Raw genomic sequence first — 20348 nt, 5'->3', positions numbered from 1 at the left:
ATTGGGGTTTTCTCTCTTTTTCTTGATTTTTTCTACAATATTGTTTCTATGTTGACGCACCACACATATTTCAATTCCTATCCGCAATATTAAAAGGATGATTGATGGATAAAGCCATTGCCAAAATAAGGGTGTGTAGTTCAAAATCCTGGGTAGATTAAATCATCCCAGTAATTTGAGTAATAAGCCTATAAGTGAGTCGAATATGTCTATGAAATATTAACCTGAGTGTATAGACGAAGAAATAAATTGTATTTTCTCCTTTTCTTTATTTTTTTCAAGATTGTTTTTATGTTGACTCCACATATTTAATTTTTTTCTTGTCTTCCTGCTTGGAATGTAACCATGATGTATCTTCCTGACCAGCGCCCTTCATTCCTGAGTATAATAATAATAAAAAAGGAGAGCGATTTATTACTTGGAGTTGTCAAGAATTAAAAGTAGTTCTATTTTTACTTCGAGTATAGGTGGACATCAGTTCCTTTCTTCTCCATTGTTTTCATTAGATTTGATCGTTTAGCTACAAAATTTACAAGCTCTTAACTAAACTATTCTTCGTACATAGTATTTAAACCAGAATAAAGGATTTATATGTCAATAAAATACCATTGATAGTTTCTGAAATGTCACAAAACGTTGAGGTAGGTTTTTTCACTCATTTTATGTATCATTAATTAATTATATGTGAGCCGTAAAAAAACCAAACAAGCTAGAATGATTTCCCTCAAAATTGAGCCTGGATTACATACAGGCCCGTGGCTACCATCAGGGGCGTCGTCCGTAGTGGGCTTCCTGGAAGACTTGAGTTCCCTTCTAATCAAAGAATTTTTGTCCTTATCAACTAAAGTATCCCTTTGCAGGAAAGATTTTAAATGGCGAAACGGATAAAGAAAATAATCATTTTTTTTTTGTTAAATTGCTCAAAAATGCCTTTTATTAAAATGTGTCATAAAAATATTATATTCATAAAATTATTAGGCTAAATTTTAACAATTTTTTAGCTTATAAATTTTTCAATTTTTTTTTCGCCAAAGAAATCCGTCAATTTTATCATTTTTGCCATTTTATATAATTTTATTTGTCAAATTTGCCATTTAAAATACTTTTTATTTTGACTTATTTCTGAAATAAAACATTTTTTTTTAAATTTGTCTTAATCAAGTTATTATAGAAAGCTATTATTTTAGCCCAAAAATTTAGCCCCCTTTAAAAAAAAGTAATAAAAATAATTGCGAACGCCCCTGACCATAGTTGTAGCTTGATGTCAAATTTTGAAGAGAAAACGTTTTTTGTTGTCATAATTGTGAAATTGGTTATCTTTAAATATTCCAAACTTTGTCTCCCTTAAAAAAATTTTTTTTTTTTTTTGTCCAAGGTTATTTGTCAAATACACTTGATTCAAATTTGACTTCAAAAAAATTATAATTGTAAGATTCTTTGTTTAAATTTTGTCTGTCTTGAATAATTTTTTACCTATACAATTTTTCAAAAAGGTTTTCCCCCTAAGAAATTCGTCAATTTTATCATTTGCCCCATTTGTTAAAACTTTATTTGTCAAATTTGCAATTAAAATACTTTTTCTTGGTCAGAAAAGTAATGTTTCAAATTAATTTTCCAAAAAATTATAATAGTAAAATTTTTGGGTAAATTTTGTGATTTCAAAATTTTTTTTACTGTAAAATTTATTTGTCGATTTTATCATTTTATCTGATTAATCTTTTAGATGTTCCGTAAATTGCACGATTTAAAGTATCAAAAATTCATAGCTACAATTAACGAATTTAAAATGTATAAAAGTTTTATTTAAAATAATATATCGGGGCCAAATATTGTCTCATAAATGAACTGCAGGTTATAAACTATAATTAACATTATTAAGTAGACCAAATTATCCCATTAATTTGAATACAAAGCATATAATTGATGAAAATATGTTTATTATTTGGATAATATGTATACGTATTGTTTTTTTTGTTTTTTGGGATGGGGTGCTTAGTTTTTGGAATTTTTTGAAAAATAATTCAAAAATTCATAGTTATTCAGAATAAAATAAAAACTTGGGAAAAATTTTTCAAAAATTAAATTTTTTCTATGTAAAATTCAAAAACCCACAGCTATTTATACAAAAATTAAATTTTTTCCAAAAAAATTGCAAAATTCAATTAAAATAATTAAATGTTTAATTTCCAAAGCTTTTCACAAAAACTTTAATTTTTTGAAAAAAATGTTCAAAAATTAAGTATTCAATTTCTGGGAATTTTTTTTCGAAAATCCTGAGCTATTTACAAAAAAAAAAAAAAATTAGGAAATAACTCTTTCAAGAAGAAAAAAAAAATCCCCCCTATTTTCGAGTACAATTTTTTCATCGTCACCAAAAAAAATTCTAGTAAAAAGCAAAAATTAGGCCTCTGTGGTCCGTCAATATGAAAACAATCTTGTACATAAAACAAAATAAGGAGAAATCCCAATGTATTTTTTTTACTTCAAAATAAAAATTTATTAATAAGAACTGACGATAATTCAATTTATGTCTTCCATACTCAATGTTGATGAAAATCATTCTAGCTTGCCTTTGCGTCGACGCGCCACATTTATCATTTTTTTAAATTTTCTAATGATTTTTTAACGCACCACACATTTTAAGTATTATATGCTCAGTATAACTATTTTCATTCCATTCCAGTATCGAGCTGTTTATTAAAATCTGAATTCTTTGAATTTTAAACTTCAATGAGATATATTTTATTAATCAACAATAGAATTTCAACAAAATTAATACTATAAATAGATGAATATCTGAACTCTCTTAATCATTAATGTAGCGCCCCTTTAGCGGCAATGATGGCTTCCAGGTGATGGCAGAAGGCCTAGTACCCACTGCGTATATATTCCTCTGTCATGGCGTACCAGTGCTGGCTGATAGTGGTTCTGAGAGCCTTGGTTTCTCGATGAAGGACACTGAAGGCCTCTTGATATGCACCCAAAAAGTGTAGTAGAGGGGTTGGCATCAAGGCTGTAGGGGGGGGGCAGACTAGAGAGGATTGGGCTGGGCTGTTTTCGTTAACTCCTCCGTGTCCAGTTAGACCTTTTTGAGAGATCCTTGTTCCTCTCTAACTTTTTAGACTTGTTGGCGCCATAGAAGGTGGTCCTGGAGACCCCAACTGCTTGAAGTACGCGAATAGAAATTTGTTGATCATTTTCAAGTGTCCTCTTCTCAACTTGTACGTAAGCTATAGAGCTCAAGTTTATTTTGTGCTCTAACTAATTGCTTATGCTTTAATATATATTGAAATATCAATTAATTTCAATCGTTCAACCTTCATTAATTTTTAAATTTTGCTAGGCAAGAAAGATATACAGGGTTCATACATAAGTTCAAAATACCATTTGCTGCCTATTTGTCATATTTTTATAGAAAAAAAAAGTATTAATTATATAAAAATTAAGACCTATAAAATTCATAAATCACAGTTTTTAAGAATCTATTAAATTCCAATATCAAGCCTGTCACAGGCCTATTTTTTAGGTATAGGTATACAATCGAGTTATTTTAATCTAATAAAGGGGTGGATTTTTTTTTCTTCATAAAATTATGACAAATGGCCATATGAACTGTGAATGACATTGAAGTAATTTCTCAGATCTTCTAACACGTTTGTAGCAGGCGTGCTTGACCCTTTCTTGTCCAGGTGTTTAGTATTATGTTTCAGTCAATGAAATGGAATAAATTAGCACTTAGTGCATGTGAATTCTTAAACCAGGTTTTCTATTTTCTAATAATTATAAATTTGGAAAAATGTGTGACGACACGCTTAAAATAGGTGGCCGTTAGACCAAGTTTGACTCTACTTAGTTTAACAATAATTTGGCCCTCGCTGGTACATACTTCAAACTTTTTCCTCCTTACTATAAATTTCAATCTCAGCGTTAGAGCGGTCATGTGTAAAATTCCCGGACAATATATAACATTTACAATAGATTTACAATCATTAACATTGTCAGGTAAAATGGTTGTGAGTAATTTGATTGCTAAATTAATTCATTGCAAGCAATTTGATCTTGAGTGATTTCATTTTCTGCACATTCGTTAAAATTTATTGTATATTCTGACAATTAAACTATAAGATGATATGAAATGCAAGCGGTACACCTGCACAACCCGTGGGTGGAGTGTATTATATTATATTTAAAGGGGTCTTTGATTCTCTGGAGAGCAGTGGCGGTGGACCTGGGGCTGAGACCTACGGATTACTTGAACAATCTGTTGACCGGGTATATTAAATGATTTTTTAGGGGTCCTTGATGCTTAGGGAAGCAATAGCGGTGGGGCTTGACCCAGTTTTTGGATCAGAAGTTTTATTGCACAACACGTGGGACGAGATGTATTATATTCTCTTAATGCACAAGAAGTGGTGATGATGGATTTTGATCTACCTTTTCAACCAGCGCTTCAACTTTGCACAACCCATGCCCTGGGGTGTACCACACAATATTAGATACACATAATAGCCGTGGCGATAGGTTTGGATCCCTCTTGAGAACCAAGTGTCCCCTTCACAACATGCTGGCCAAGGTATAATTTGCAAAATAAAATGGGGTCTCACATGACAATATTTTGATTGTCCGAATACAATATACATTTCAATGAAAATGCACACGATTATCATATTGCTTGCAATGAATTAATGAACAATCAAATTACTCACAATCATTTAACCTGACAATGTAAATGAACTTTTTATAGATTGCCGGCTCTAACAGGGATTTTGTAAAACGCCTTATTTTCCACATATTTTTCATAATATTAAAATAGTACTTGTACTGGGTGTAGAAAAAGTCATGAGACCTTCTAAGAATACAGTTTTGTATAGATGTTGTTGATTAAATCTTAAAGTTCCGATTATTTTTGAATTGCTGAGATTCTAAGCCTTTGATTGGTGTACATGTTGTAAACAAAAGTTCTATATATGTCGCGATGGAAGCAAGAAGATCCATCAACGGTGTGGAAACGTATAAAGGACATGTACACACACTCACATTTTCTTATATATATATATTCTAGCTAATTATTACCCAGAGTTGCTCGGGCTAAGGGGAAAGAGAGAATCATACTGAAAGTGATCAAATTAATTGAGAAAACTAAAAAAATATTCAGAAAATCCTTCTATATGTTACCGCCAATGTATGAAAATCCGGCAATATACCTAGGTAATGTATATAATCCCTGATGATCTCAGCAAACTATATACGAAAGGACAGTTTATACATTACTTAGGCATTACATATAATGGTGGGGTCACATGTCGGCAGAGTATATGATACATATAAGTATCATACTGTAAATAATAGTACAAAGTCAAGCATAGTGCATAGGTACTGTTGCATTGTACGTCTTAACTTATTTCCTCTAATCAACAACATATTTCGATTGAATACTCATGAAGCTGGCATGAACTAAAGCATATGAATTGGGCAGAGGGTGGAGTTAATCGCTTAACCTCTTAGCTGTTGTTATAAACCTGACGGAAGATTAATTTTAAAAACTTAAAACTACAGAAAGAATCTTAACAGTTATATGTCCGATAAAAATTCACTGTGTTCAAAAAGAATTTGGTGAAAATTGAAGATGTCCCTGACAGTGAAATCCCTCTTCGATCAGCGCCTATTTCTCAATCTACAGGAAGCGGGCAAAGATTTGCAATACAAAATGCCAATATAATGGGTACCTTTGCATAAAAAAAGAAAGTTCAGTGTAATTCAAAATTTCATTCTAGTCTTTCCTGCTGCAATAAGTGCTTTGTATCTATAAGTCAGTTTCTCCGAATGTAACAAGATTTTTTAATCAAAAGATGTATGTGTGTATAACATCAGAGTGTCGAAATAGTTTTTTGCGAATAATATAATAACTAGAGCGAGCTATTCCAACTTTTCCATTTTCAGTCTCAGTTTTGCAATCCTTTTTTTCTGACAATAACATCTATCTTTAAGGTTTATTATTTCTAATTCATCATACATACTAAAGTTTTCTTATCCCATCTTGTCAACATTTAATACTTTGGCTAAACAGTTACTGGTCATTATATGTATTACCTAGATACTGCATAGAATACCTAGGAAAAGTATAAAAAAAATTAATTTATTATATAATTTGGCTGTGACTATGGGGGCTTTATATACATCATCAGGTATTCTATATAATGCCTAAATATACATATTGCTGGTAACATATATAATCCCGTGGACGTCCCTGAAGAAATAATATTTGTATGTGTTATGTAAATAAGTTATTTTGCCGATGTGGCATCAACAAACAGGTATAGATATCAAACTATTTCCATTATTGTAGTTGGCAGTAGTGTTCTAGCTACAAAAATGAAATTCCCTGAAAGTGAGCTCTTTATAAATTATCTACGTCGTATGAGAATAAATAAACAAGTCAAAAGATTTATTTTGTAGATTAATTTCTATTTTATATATGGAGAGGCACATTTGGGGGACTTCTTCACGTCATATTTTAGTGATTTACTCATTAACGTCTACTCCTCTTAAAAGTCATCTATTATTACAATCAAAAATTTAGATCTTAAAATACAACTTTTATTATTGCCATTTAATGCCGTAGAATACCAAAATGAGCATTTAGACCTATTCGAAAAAGATAATGTTTTTAAAGTAGTAACTGTGGTGTTGGACGCTTTTCAAAATCGCCAATATTTTTACATCTGCTAAAGAAGTTGAACAGAGATTATATTTTGCCTCTGTTTGTCACCAGGATTACAGGAAAAGTTAGAGATCGATTTTGATCTAACGAAGATTATATATAGTCACAGTAAGAGCCCATTAAATTTTGAGAGACTAAGCTCAAATGTCAAGGTTGCAAAAAACGTTAAAAATACATAATCGATAATTAGAAAATGGCCGTTTTCACTTCTACATATTTTTATTTTCTGCCATTTTTATGGCAAACTTTTGAAGCAAAAGTTGGCAACTCAACAATTTTCTACACGTTTTATTTAATATGTCCCCCTCCATTCTGAATGATGACTTCAATACGAACAGAAGCAAAGCTTTCATTGATGAAGTCCGAAGACAAGTTGTTCCACTCCTCAATTTAATCACGGCCTTCAGGGCATAAATATTCGGGTGAGAAGTCTTGTTTGTCTTGCCCTCCAAGATGCAACAAACAGCAAACTCCAGGGGTTTCATGTCAGGTGAGGACGAAGGCAAGAATTCTGCAGGCCGGAAGGCAGCCATTTTCTACTTGCAGAAATGATGCACCTTCTTGTACGTGTGTACCAGACACATTTTGGGTGAGCACATAGTTTTCCCTGGGGAACATGCTCTTCAAACATGGGAAGACAACTACCCGAGAACCTTATAGTAGACATCTTTGTTGACTTTCTCGTTGGCCTTGAAGAAGTAGGGAGACATCTCGTTGCCGTCGGATGCTACAACGCCGAGGACCATGACCTGAGCTGGATGTTTGGTACAGAAGGTTCCCTCGACCTGAGCTCTTGATTCTGCTGAGAAGCAATAATTTTTCCTTTTCAGTAAAATGTGTACTGGGAAGATCTTCTTGTAAGACAATGCTTGTTGCTCGGACATTTTTATTGTACCAAAACAAAACAAACATCAAATTGTAGCTTTTTATGAGTTCTTTTGAATGACTCCGAATACTAAATTGTGAGAAATTTAGAACTGAGCTGCAACTTTGCTGCATAATTAGCCCGAATGACCTTTTTTAAAAGAAAAAATGTTAATAAAAAAATTTTACCCTTTTCTGTGGAAAAAATGTTTTCATCTTCAAAAAAAAAATTTTAGTTAATAGACAAAAAATCCTTCATTTTTGGGGTTATAGCTAGTGTTGTGTTGGCTCTTATTTATTTTGTCCGGTCAAGTCTTAGGGCCGTCAATCCTTAAGTCCTTAAGAGCGTCGGTCCTTGTGACCGGTTCTTAGGACTATCGGTCCTTGGAATTTTTCATACAAATATCGATGCTTTATTAAGGCAAATAAGATATATTAAATATGTATTAAGATTATTGCACTTATTTTACAAAAAAATATTGTACTTTTCATGAGAATATACTCTAATACGACCATATTATATTGTTACGTAGTTATCAAATTTATTTTATTATGTAACGGAATAATTCAAAAAGGAAAAACACTCTCATTGACATCACGAGGGATCGATTTTTCCTTCTTTAAGGAACGACAAGTTGGACTGAATTGGACCAGACTGAACTGCAGTCCCCAATCCTAAATAAGGACCGACACAACAGAAGCTGAAGCTCCTCCAGTCCACCCTTACGGACGCCCCTGATAATGCGGGTACGAAGTGTTTATTAGGCTTTACATCGACTACAACTCCTATTTTATTTTGACAAAGCTATTCCTTAATTCAATGTTGTCCCAGCTCAGGATGTACTTCCTACAAATTGAGGATGGGGAATCCTTATTACGACTGAATTCTCCAGATTGTATTCTATGTTTACTAATGGAACATTAGACATTTTTATACAAATGCGTTTAATCTTTATTTGCAAAATATGTTTAATCCACAAATAATTGTGCAATTAAAAAATCTTTGAAAAAATTGGTTGAATAAACAAAGATGAAATATTATGTCATTTATTGTCAAATGTCAATATTAGAGTGTCTCATATTTAGTGATGTAAATCATGTGTATATTTTAGCTGGCCCGGTTTTTTTTAAGTTGGTGATCTGAAGAATGAATTTTCTTTTCCTCACCTGTTGTCTTTATTATTTAATTCCTAAGTTGTAAAATTTCTTTTCTTCTACATTTAAAATTGAGGGGTAATTTTATTTTCTTTGACAATTCTGCACAAAGAATTCCCTATCGCGTTAGCCCAAAACCCCGACAGTTTCAATTTTATTACGAACTTTTGACATATCGTAACCGATACATCAGCACATGAAGGCAAAATACTCATCTTTACGTATTTTTAACACAATTATTAGGGGGTTTGATCCCACGATATCTAATTACAAGATTTAGAACTTTAGAGCGAGTTTTTTTAGTGCAAATGAGCATTGCAATACATTTATCTATTAAATGGGTTTTTAATTAGATCAATATTTTCAAATGAAAACTTGTCATGTTCATTCTTCAACCTTAACAAAAAATTGAAGGTATATACTAAAACTGACTAGCTAAACACCTTCTTCCTTCATTGACCTAATTCCCTTTTTTAATTCGTATTTATTAAACATTCTCCTTTTTGTCGTTAGTACAATAATTCGTTTTTTGGATTTTTAATTTTTGGGTGCATTTTTGGGATTGCATATCCTTAAAAAACTTTAAGATGCGGGGAATCCATTTTTTTTATGAAAAAAAAAAATATATATATATATACTAGCAAAAAAATAAATTGCCCAATGAAACATAGCGTGTCTTAAGTCAGTATTTGTATCTCTTTTTGAAGTTTTTACAAGCGGGAAGAATGGAAATTATTTTTATTTTAATACTATGTTGGATAATTTTGTCGATGTGGTCTGATTTGGTTGGAAATTCATAAATATATATATATATATATATTAATAATAACCTTTCTTTCTTTCAGAATAATCATATGGTATCTGACAAGGATAGTCCCTGGACCAAAAGAATAAGTATGTTACTGAGGAAATATCTGTGGGAAGGACAATCTCTTCATAAAAGTGTCAAAGTATCTGTGGAAGAAAATGATTCATGGCGGAAAAAAATGATGATCCTTCATCGCAGAGTCATTGGGATTGCAATACCTTTTTTCATCTGTCAAATTACTTGGTGGTGTCTCGCCATAAAACATGACTATTTTTCCCTCTTCCCTGATCGATATATCATGACTCTTACCATGATACTTGGAGCAACGGTAGCTGGTAAATTGTTATTCATAGAGTTGTAAGAAATATGACACAATGCAGGGGGTCCGCAGGATTATATATATATATTATTATTATTTTTTTTTTTTTTTTGGGGGTCTTTGTTTTTGAAATTTATTTTGTAGGAAAACAAAATAGATTTCAAATAATATATTTTTCCGAAATATATTTTAAAAATTTAGAGCTATTTACCGAAAATCAATTTTTTTGGAAAGTATAATTAGAAGAATTAAAAATTTCAAGTATTTTACTCATGAGTAAACACATCCCTGGTTACACTTGATAGTTAACTCGTATAATGTATAACAATGTTCTCTCCTCGAGATTCAAATAATAATTTCCATTACACATAGTATTATTTTCATCTATGCTTATAACTTAAGAGACTATAAAGAAAAGAGGTGACAAGATGATTAAAATAAAAAAGCAAACAAAAACAATGTATATGAATTAAGTTCAGGATTCACGTTACCTCAATCAATAAATATAGAATTTAAATACCCTTCCTAAATGATTAGGCTTATGTATTTTTTTCTTTAAAATAACTTTTATAATTTTTTAGAGTATAATTATGATTCAAATACTATGAACTAAGGTTTTAATTAATAGTTTATGTTTCTAGTTAAATCTAAAGTAAAATACATAACCTCGTCCGAAACGTTGACTTCTATTAAATTACATTAGGTGAATCTTAGTCAAAAGAAGTGTAATTGTTTAATTGAGAATCAAGGTGCCATTATTAATTTTTTTTTTTTTTGAAAGTGTAACCTTTGAATAGATTCAAACAATACCAGACATATATTGTTAGATTAAAATTTGACGTCTATCGTTAAAAACAACAAAGTTTAATGGTAACATTTTTAAAGAATGTTCGCCCGCAATATTTCAAAGTAAAAAAATATTCTAATGTACTTGCACAAGCGTCCACGAGGCCTGGGCTGGAGGGTCTGTACACCTCCATCCCCAATTTAAAGGAGTGTTTACTTTTTACTTGAAACTTTTTTGCTCCAGATGAAAAAATATATAATTCTGCGGACGCCCCTGACTTGTTATGTTCTCTATTGACAGCATATAATAGTAGTTTAATATTATCGCATTTTAGGAATGACATCTGAAGGAGGCGGTGCAGTTGCCTTCCCAGTCATGACTTTGGCGTTAAAAATAGATCCAAAAGTTGCAAGAGACTTTTCGCTCATGATTCAGTCAGTCGGTGAGTAGACGACATCCTGCTCCATTAATCTATGATGAATACATGCTTATTATTTTTAGGGATGACATGTGCTTCATTTACGATTTTTTGGATGAAGATTAAACTAGAATATCATTCCATTATTTTTTGCACGCTGGGATCCTCTTTTGGAATGGTTTTTGGTAAGTTCTGCAAAAAGATCGTCGGAAGGTCTCAAACATTTGAAAGGAGCCTGAAGAAGTGTTTAAATATAACAGGCTTGAAAATTGAGTAGGAAATGAGCGTTGTTTATCTATTCCGATCATTTAAGAGCGCTTGAACAGGAAAAGGTCTTTTGAATGACATTTCTTAGCACCTTTTTAGATTTCTCCAAAAGACCCCAGAACCAAAACTAAAGCCTAGTGGCTACACCAATACTTTTTGTCAACCAGTACTATGAATCACTCTACAGGGTGTGATCAACTCCTCGAAATCTAGTTTGGCCTTTTTGACAGAGCCTTTCTTCCTCTCCAACGGTTCAGACTTGCTGTCATAGTAGATGGGAGTCCTGGAGACGCCTAACTGCTTGGAAATTCGTCGATCACGTTCAAAGCTCATATTTTTGACTTTTCCGTATGCTAGAGAGCTTAAACTTATTTTGTTTTGAAACTAAAGTGTATGCTTTAATTTATAGAAATATGAATTAATTTCAATCGCTCAAACTTAATGAATTATTGAATTTATAAGTATTCAGATTTCAATGGACCATCTAGAGTGTAATAATCTAATTGAATCTAAGTAGAAGGTGTTACATAGCTAGGAATGGGCATTTCGTAGAGCGCAAGGCTAAGGTGAGAGCAAGAGCCATGGTAATACTGAATTAAGATACTTGTTATAATTAGTTGCCTGTTACAACATGATGTGGGGGGTGAATTTATTTTATAAAGAGGAGAATATTCAAGTTTTTACAGTAGTGCATTATGGCGCACCCTGTATATATAATTGAATTATATGAATAATTGGATTTTTACATTTTCAGGTTTAGAAGTTTTTGATTCAATGTTGAGTCCTCCAGTCAAGAAATTGGGGTTTGTCTGTATTTGGTTCAGTTTTGCTTTTGCTCTTTTTCTACTCAACATGTAAGGAGTTTTTGCATCAATTATTTTTATGATAATGTATATATATGTGGTGTGCTAACATAAAAAACATCTGGAACAAAAATAAGACAAAAGGAGAAAATCTCAATTTATTATTTTTCTTTACAAATCTATACACATACAGCCCAATATTTCATTGAAATATTTGAATCAATTATAAGTTTAGTATTCAAATTACTGGTATGAGTTATGATACTCAAGACTGTTAAATATAGTTAAGAACCTTTATTTGATTTAAGAGACTTATATTGGGCCCGATATGGTACTTTTCACCTATCACATATCTCAATTTCTCATTCTTTTGTTGTAACGATGAAATTTTGGCAAATTTGAGTGCAATTTGTGGCCCACCCAAAAGGTTGATAGGGATAGTTAGTTGACATTTTGTATTTTTTAAGTGATCCCATTTTGAAATATTAAAATTATCTACTCATCGTGAATGGATCGCTTTATTGTTTCCATTCTGGTCTCTCATTCCCGAGGAAGGAATCCACTCTACTCCATTATGAGGTCTGGTAGTTTTCCTCCGATAATTCAACTCCCATCTTCCCTCATGGAAGTTGGAATTCGAATTGGAACAGCTTTTCAGATGGATGATCAAGTTAGTATCTTCCTTAGATTGCCTCGATCTTCCTCTTACAAGGCATACCGTCATGAAATGGGTATTGAAATTGTAAAAAATATGATGATAACATTGACTATTTGCCATTTATCAAAAATGGGATCACTACAAAAAGGAATAAAAATTCTTGGAGATGCATATTGTTTAGATTTTTGCAAAACATCTTTTTTTAAATTATTCATTGAATATTTTTCTATGATTTAAGCTTTACTTTTTTTTCAATTTGTCATTTGAAAAAAAAAAAAAAATGAATAGAGAAATGTAATATTTAAAAATGGAATCACTTAAAAAATACAAAATGTAACCAACATCCTTGGAGATGCATATTTTTTAAATAGATCCTTTTTTTTTAAATTATACATTGAATATTTTTTATAATATTAGATATTATCTTCTTCATCACTATCTATTATGAATAAGTTATAAGGGTATCAAGAATAGTGTCGTTTTAAAAAAAATTTTAACCTAAAAATAGAAATATATCGAATTCAGAATAAGATACAGAATCAATCAAAACAATTTATAATAAAATAAAAAAATACTTTTACCTAAGATTTATTAATCCTACTTTTAATTTGGGATTGTTTTAAGGGTAAAAAATGACTCTGAAGGATAATAGTCCCGAATTAGTATGATCCCAGATATTTCAGAATTCAGATGACTGAGAGAAAGGCTGAGCTGAGTTTTTGATTCTGCGCTCATAGATAAATTCGATTATTGTCTTCAATTCATTTGTACAAAATTCCACACCCCCTATTTGTTCCCCTGTGTATTATAAAACTTTTTTTTTTTCTCAGAAATCACAAAAGAAAAACCTATAATGCCATTCCCAACTTTGGGATTTGGCAAGCATGTGTTTTGACCGTGGTTGGCTTCTTTGGTGGTATATTTAGTGCAATCGCTGGAAGTGGAGTTGACATATGTTCCTTTTCCATACTCTCGTTGCTCTTCAGGTAAGTTCATTCATTACCTTCCCCATTCAAGGAATATGCTATACATGAAACGCGTACTCTTTTTCACCTTCCTTTTTTTTTTTTTGACCAACAAAGGGCCATTTTTGTTAGGAAAAAGTAGTTATGAAATGAAAGATGCAACTAAATTGTACTAATCATCGAATTCATGTTTTAAGGAATTAATATTTTTTGATCAAAACTATCATGAATACAAAAATATAAAAGTGTAGTAAACAGAAATCCATTATTTTTCTAATAAATGGCTTTAGTAATGTGTATCTCGAGTTGTATAACTGCAATTGGTTTAGAGCTTAGATTTTTTTGAGTCATTATTATTTGTGTAAGTCTCAAAAATGGACAACAGCAAACAGAAAATAAGCCATATTTTACAGTTTGTTTGTTTTTTTAAAACGCTAAAAGTAAATTTTTGTGCAAAATAAATTTCAAGCATTAATTTTTTTGGAATTTTTTTGATAAACTATTTCAAAAAATTCAATTTTTTTTGCAAAAAAAAATTCAAATATTAAATTGTCGGACAAAGTTTATGTAAAAAACAAATATTAGCTTTGTTTGAAAAAAATTTCAAAAATTCTCAGTTGTTAATATAAAATGAAAATTTTTCGGAAAAAATTTCAAAAATCCATTGATATACTGAAAAAGTTATTTTTTTTGAAAATAAATTTCAAAAATTCACAGATTTTTAAAAAAAGTTAATTTGTTTGGACAAAAAATTTCAAATATGATATTTTTAGGAAAATTATTTAAAAAATCCTCAGTTGTTGAAAAAAAAAAAAAAAATCCAACAGTAAATTTTAAAAAAAAATAATTTTTTTTATAGAATATTCATTTTTTTGAATAAAAAATGAATTTATGTCAAAATCTGTGGATGGTTGAAATTTATTTTTCAATAAAATGCTTCACCAAAAATCGACCTAATATAACGCAGCCATTCTAATAATAACTAATCGTTATGTTTTAATAGTAATAACGTTGGGATATTTATTGTTTCGGCATGAGTAGTCAGTAAAAATATATTCTTATTCCTGAACCAATTTTATTTAGGTCTGAACTTCTGGAAAAATGCTTCGAGACATGCATCCCTATAATTTTGGTTCCGGATCTGGATCCAAACCCCTAGTATTTAGATTTAGTGATCCGAACTGACTCATTCATTTCCGAGAAAATATGATCTGTACAATCTTGACCGTCATGTAAGCATTGTTTTGATTGCACCTGAGATAAAGAGTCAGCAAAAAAAACACATCTTTTTACTAGGAACAAAAGTGGTCGTGTATATTGTATTGAGTGTTCCTTGGATTCGAGTGAACTGTCCAATATTACTTACATAATTTTTATTTCATCAGGGTGAGTGAAAAAATTTCAACTCCAACTTCCGTGGTACTCATGGCCGCAAATTCAATAGTGGGTACATTCTGGCGGAACTTTATGATGGATGGCGGTGCAGAGATTGAGGCAAAGAATTATATGGCCGTCTGTGTGGTCGTAGTCACTTTCTTTGCTCCTTTGGGATCTATCCTTTCCTCACACTTTCATCGACATATCCTTGCGTCTCTTATTTATATTTTAGACACCATTGCTCTGGTAAAACTCTCAACTTGCTACTTTGAATACAATAAATTATAAATATTATCTTCTACAGGTTTCTGCTCTTGTCATCATTCCCATGACACAGACCCACATTATACTATGTGTGTCTATATTGTTACTTGGGTTTATCTTTTTCTACGTACTCAGTTTCTTGGGAAGTAAACTTCTAGAGAGGCAAATTCAAAGAGAAAACGAGGAAGCAGCAATTCTGCCCATAGCATCATCCATAGAGAACAACGATCCATCTATTCATTACTCCAATGCTACATTGTCCTCCATCTTATGACCATAATGACATCATTTTCATTTTAATACGTCATGTACATAAAAATATAAATACATATTCTGACCAAGGAAAGGTTTTGAGTATCTTTTGGGGTGAGGGGTTATTGATTTACATGATATTATGTAACTGGCGGGGTTATTTTTAAAAACTAGATATTTTAATTTGGAATTTCAACCATTTTAATTTTAGAAACTACATTAGCAAAACTTTGACCGGATGCTGGTCCATGTGTTGCCATTTCTAATTTTTAAAATTACCTCAGAGAAAAAACTTACTTTAAAAGTTACAAAAGGAAAGGCATTTAGTATTTTTCTTTTTTTATATATAATTTATGATAATTCCATTTTAGAGCATTCTGTTGTAAGCATCTACCTCTATTTAAATATACAGTGTTGGGCAGCAAAACGTGGATCGTTCATTAAGGTTAATTTTTTCATTAATATAAGAAGGTTTAATGATTATTTTGATATTCTGGTTCAGCCATTTTTGTGCATAAATAAACAAAAATAAACATTTCGTAATGTCGTTATCATGAGTGAGCAAAATGCCGAAGTTGAAGGATTATGGACATTTTGATGTACTCCAGGAGCCTGGTTTTCAAGGTGACCACGATAAAGAAGGATAAGGAAGACCTCTTCAGGAGAGGAAGAAATCTAGGGCGCACTTTAAAGAGGGAACCATAGTTCCTGTCCAGCTTGATCATCAGACCATCGAAAGGGGGGATTGTTCTCATATAAGAGGATCCCATACAACTTTCTGACAGAGTTTATGAAGTCCAGGGGGCTCGAGAGGTAAAAAGACAAAGATATGTGGCCCCTTAATTTCCAGATTTGAACCCATTCGACTTTGATGTGTGATACACTTGGAGAGGGAAACCAACAAAACGCAAATGCGCCACTATAAGCTCTGAGGTGTGATAGTAATGTAATTACGGATCATGGAGTTCCAATACTCATCAACAAAAACCTTGAGGGCTTTGAGATTCAGTGCTTTTGTCCGGAAAACTCTGGTTTTGACATGTGGACAAAGGGATAAGTCGAACAGGCTGACATGAGGCGAGCATGGTGTTCATATTGTTTTCGGCCAGAATGAAATGTTGGTCTCTAAAAAGGAATATGTAACCAAAACTGTGTGTGGTGATGCAACATCCTGTTGAAGCTTGTCTCGATGTCAATACCTTCCTTTATAGCCTTGTTGACATTGTAAATAGTATGCTTGCTTGTCCAAGTCAAGTTGCAGACCTATGTGTTCTTTACGTAAAGTAAAGCTGTAATCTCAATTATTTTGTCTCTCTAGGAGGCCATTATTCGATTGATAGCTTTAATTTTTTTAGAGGGTGGGGGGGATCAATATACAGCTGATGTGAGGAATTATCAGTTCCTTAAAAATTATCGATTTTTGACAAGCCAAGGAAAAAATCCAGATCTATCCTTTGCAGCCTCTACTGTGATACCTTTCAACGACTGCAAAATGTTTCCAAGAGAAATTAGAGATGCGCAGTTTTCAAATTTTCTGATGGAAGCAACTATTCTTTTGGCACAAGAGAGAGTTTCTCAATCCCAGTTGTAAAAGTTCTCCAGTAAAGATTTGAAGTCTTCATCGTCCGGGTATATATATGTGATCATAGTTTCACACGCAACGACAAGACACTCTGACAGATCGATAAAATTTTCGATCCCATCAAATATCTGGCACGACCTTGCCATATACCCATCACTAATGAGCTGTTCACAGATACCAATGATGATCCTGATTTGCTCAAAAGCGTCATAACTGGTGAGCAATTATGGGTATATGGTTATCATATCAAAGCCAAATGACATTCGTCCAAATGGAAGAACCCAGGACATATAGTAAAAAATCGCAGAACACACAAAATACTTCTGACCATTTTGCCTCTCACAAACAAACTAAACATATGATATAGTTTTAAAGAATAAATATATCTTATTTTTTAATGTATTAACATAAAAAAAATAAAAAATCCACCTTACTGTTTGAACATACCCCGTATACATATTTGTCCCATAACAGCACTGATTGTAAAAAGCTGATAATTGTTTGGGCCGCATTTGAAAGTTCAGTGGCAAGCACAATCCTGGTAATTAAAAAGGTTGAGAATCCCACTTTCCTATACAAAATTTAATCCTATTCAAAATGTCCACTGTCGAAAATCAAGAAGTCTCTCTTTTAGCTAGCAAGGTATTTTGGGGAATGAATACAAAAAAACATTACAAATTACTTCAAAGGGAGGGAGACCCATTTTAAAACTTAAATTATATGTGAGAAGATATATTTTTGCCAATATATATATATGAGGGCGAAAAATCCTAGAACATGTATACAGGGTGCTCCCTGATGTCAATTATGTAAATATTTTTTATATAAGAAATAATAATGTAGTCGTATTAATGAAATATTTCAGGCGTGTGCAATGTATTCCAAGATCATTATTTCTGTTGTTTTTTTTGGTCTCTTATGTATAAGATAAAGAAAGATGGGATGTGTGTAAAGAAAAAACTAAGTATTGCAATTACAAGAGGAAAAACAATTGATGCGTGTGCTCTTTCTTCTTGTTTTGTTCACTTCAAAAGTGGTTAATTTTAATATTTTTCCTGCATTAATGCTATTTTAAATGTAGAAAGTTCTTCTCTTTATAGCAGTAATTCATTCTCTCCCCACAAAATCATATAACAGGCAGCCGATATTAACAATGGTCTAAATTCAGTAATACCATATGTTATTTTTTCTTGCTCGTTCAATTGGAAGTGGAGAAAATTTCAGCCCGAGAGACCGACAGAATAATCTGACAAATTTCTCCATTTTTGGTATTGGTATTAATATTGGTATATTTGTATTATTCGAAGTCTCCATATCCAAGACTGCTAATTCTTCTACTAACTTCAAAATAAATAATTGATACAAACATTTTTTCCCTCTAATTTTTTTAAAAAGAATCCTAGCATTGATGGCTGCATATCCTAACTGTTGCTCCACACAAGGAACGACCAAAGTTCCGTTCCAGCAATTCTTGTATCAATTACTACTAAAAGAAAAGGATTAGAGGTAGAAAAAATCAGCTGCTAGGTGCAGCGACCAATTTCATTTATACAGTTTGAATGTATTAATGAATTAATCCATTCAATTAATTTTTTCATATTAGATAATGTGAAGGATTAGGATGGCCAATAAATGTGTAGCTGTTGGTTGCAGGAGTGGTTACCGCCAAACAAAAAGAAAATCCGCTGGTCGATAAACCAATTTTTTATTCCATAGGTCCCCAAAAATCCGACTCTTAGAGAGAAATGGTAAAAAGTGTTCATAGTCACAATTAGACCCCATCATCACATTCAGTCCTCTGCAGCGAGCATTTCAACTTAAATGGTTATGAGAACGTCCCAATAACAGATGGAAATAAATTATCCAATAAACTTAATAAAAGTGTTATTCCTTCAAGGTTTAATCACCAAAGATAAATAAAATTTGATCTGAAAGAGCAACTGCATCAGCCAGGCATCAGTCAAATCAAGCAAATGAATCATAAGATTCAAGAATTCTTCGAACATGACAAGATTATTGGTTTGGCTGATCTACAAAAAACTAATAGAAGCAACACTGCCAAATATTTATTATACAACAAGAATGTAAGTTTTTTTCTCATCAGGATGAAAACTTCTACCTTGGGCGTTCATGAACTTCCTCTAAGCCTTGAAATTAATGAGGATCTACCCTTTACTGCATGGTAAAACTTAAATATATTTTTGAGATTTTGAATTAATTTAATATTATATTAACGTTAACATCATTTTAGGGCCAATGGAGAAAAAGTGAATCAAAATGAATTCAGTCATATTTTCAAAAAGAAAACATTCGAAACACTTTCAGAAGTCCTTAATTTTGTTGCGTTTTAAACAAACCTAGATCGTGATGTACAAAATAATTTTGAAGTGCTTAAAATTGCAGGGAAGATTATAGAAAACATAATTCCAGATTTGGAAGAGAAAGAGCAAAAAAAAGTTGTCACTTTTTAATGAACAAATTCACCTATGTCTTTTACCTAGCAAGCGAAGGCAGTATTCATCAAACATACTAACGATGACCTCAATTTGGCAAACAACCACGCCAACTCTGTACTGTCAACGAGAAGATCTTCTCTCTATTCCAAGAGAACGCCATTTAAATTTTTTGACAAGTTCCTTGTCTATTTACCCTGGATTAGAGGAGTGAACGATTAATTATTTGGGTGCACGGATTAGAAATTTGTCTGAAAATGAAAGAAAAGTTTGTCTCATGATTGATGAAGTCTATTGTGGGAAAAGAGTAGAATATGCAGTAGGGAGAATATATGGAATTGAGGAAGGCTTTCCTTCGAAAACAATTTCATGTTTTATAATTCCATTCCTCTTTCTTGGCTTTCAAGACATGGTTGCCATGTTCCTCATCAATAAAATATACGCGAACTTTTTGGAAAAGCATTTAAAAAGTGCTAAAAGTTTTTGCAAAAAAAGAAACAGGGGAAGCCCAAAATCCTATGGTAATGGACAAATAGGTCTATCATATCAACTGCTATTTATCCCTTAAGTAATTCCAGACTATCATCGTAATATTATTTCTAGCCGACTTTTATAATGAATAACACATATAAATATTTCGTATATCCTACATAGT

The 20348-nt window shown here is 31.9% G+C and overlaps 1 protein-coding gene and 1 long non-coding RNA gene across 2 annotated transcripts; both read left to right on the top strand.

Annotated features, from left to right (window-relative positions):
• Window positions 1–442: 442 nt before the first annotated feature.
• On the top strand, window positions 443–15752 carry LOC121119827 (uncharacterized). Its single transcript, XM_040714630.2, has 8 exons — window positions 443–641; window positions 9586–9883; window positions 10989–11096; window positions 11156–11257; window positions 12094–12193; window positions 13631–13786; window positions 15151–15388; window positions 15447–15752. The coding sequence occupies exons 1-8, from the start codon at window positions 624–626 to the stop codon at window positions 15678–15680; spliced, it is 1254 nt and encodes a 417-aa protein (XP_040570564.1). The 5' UTR covers window positions 443–623; the 3' UTR covers window positions 15681–15752.
• Window positions 15753–19292: 3540 nt separating this feature from the next.
• On the top strand, window positions 19293–19801 carry LOC121119826 (uncharacterized). The gene is made up of 3 exons (XR_011780574.1): window positions 19293–19422; window positions 19492–19609; window positions 19671–19801. It is a non-coding gene; the product is annotated as an uncharacterized lncRNA (long non-coding RNA).
• The last annotated feature ends 547 nt before the right edge of the window (window positions 19802–20348 follow it).

Source organism: Lepeophtheirus salmonis, chromosome 6, assembly GCF_016086655.4.
Source record: "Lepeophtheirus salmonis chromosome 6, UVic_Lsal_1.4, whole genome shotgun sequence".
In the NCBI taxonomy this organism is placed as follows: Eukaryota; Metazoa; Arthropoda; class Copepoda; order Siphonostomatoida; family Caligidae; genus Lepeophtheirus; species Lepeophtheirus salmonis.
The sequence above is the reverse complement of the archived record's forward strand: the minus strand, read 5'-3'. Positions and strand labels throughout refer to the sequence as shown.

What these genes read in the sequence shown, in the direction of transcription:
- LOC121119827 (XM_040714630.2), top strand. An exon ending in ACTTGGAGCAACGGTAGCTG is followed by an intron (nt 9,884 to 10,988) that starts GTAAATTGTTAT and finishes ATCGCATTTTAG; the next exon opens with GAATGACATCTGAAGGAGGC. An exon ending in GCTCATGATTCAGTCAGTCG is followed by an intron (nt 11,097 to 11,155) that starts GTGAGTAGACGA and finishes TATTATTTTTAG; the next exon opens with GGATGACATGTGCTTCATTT.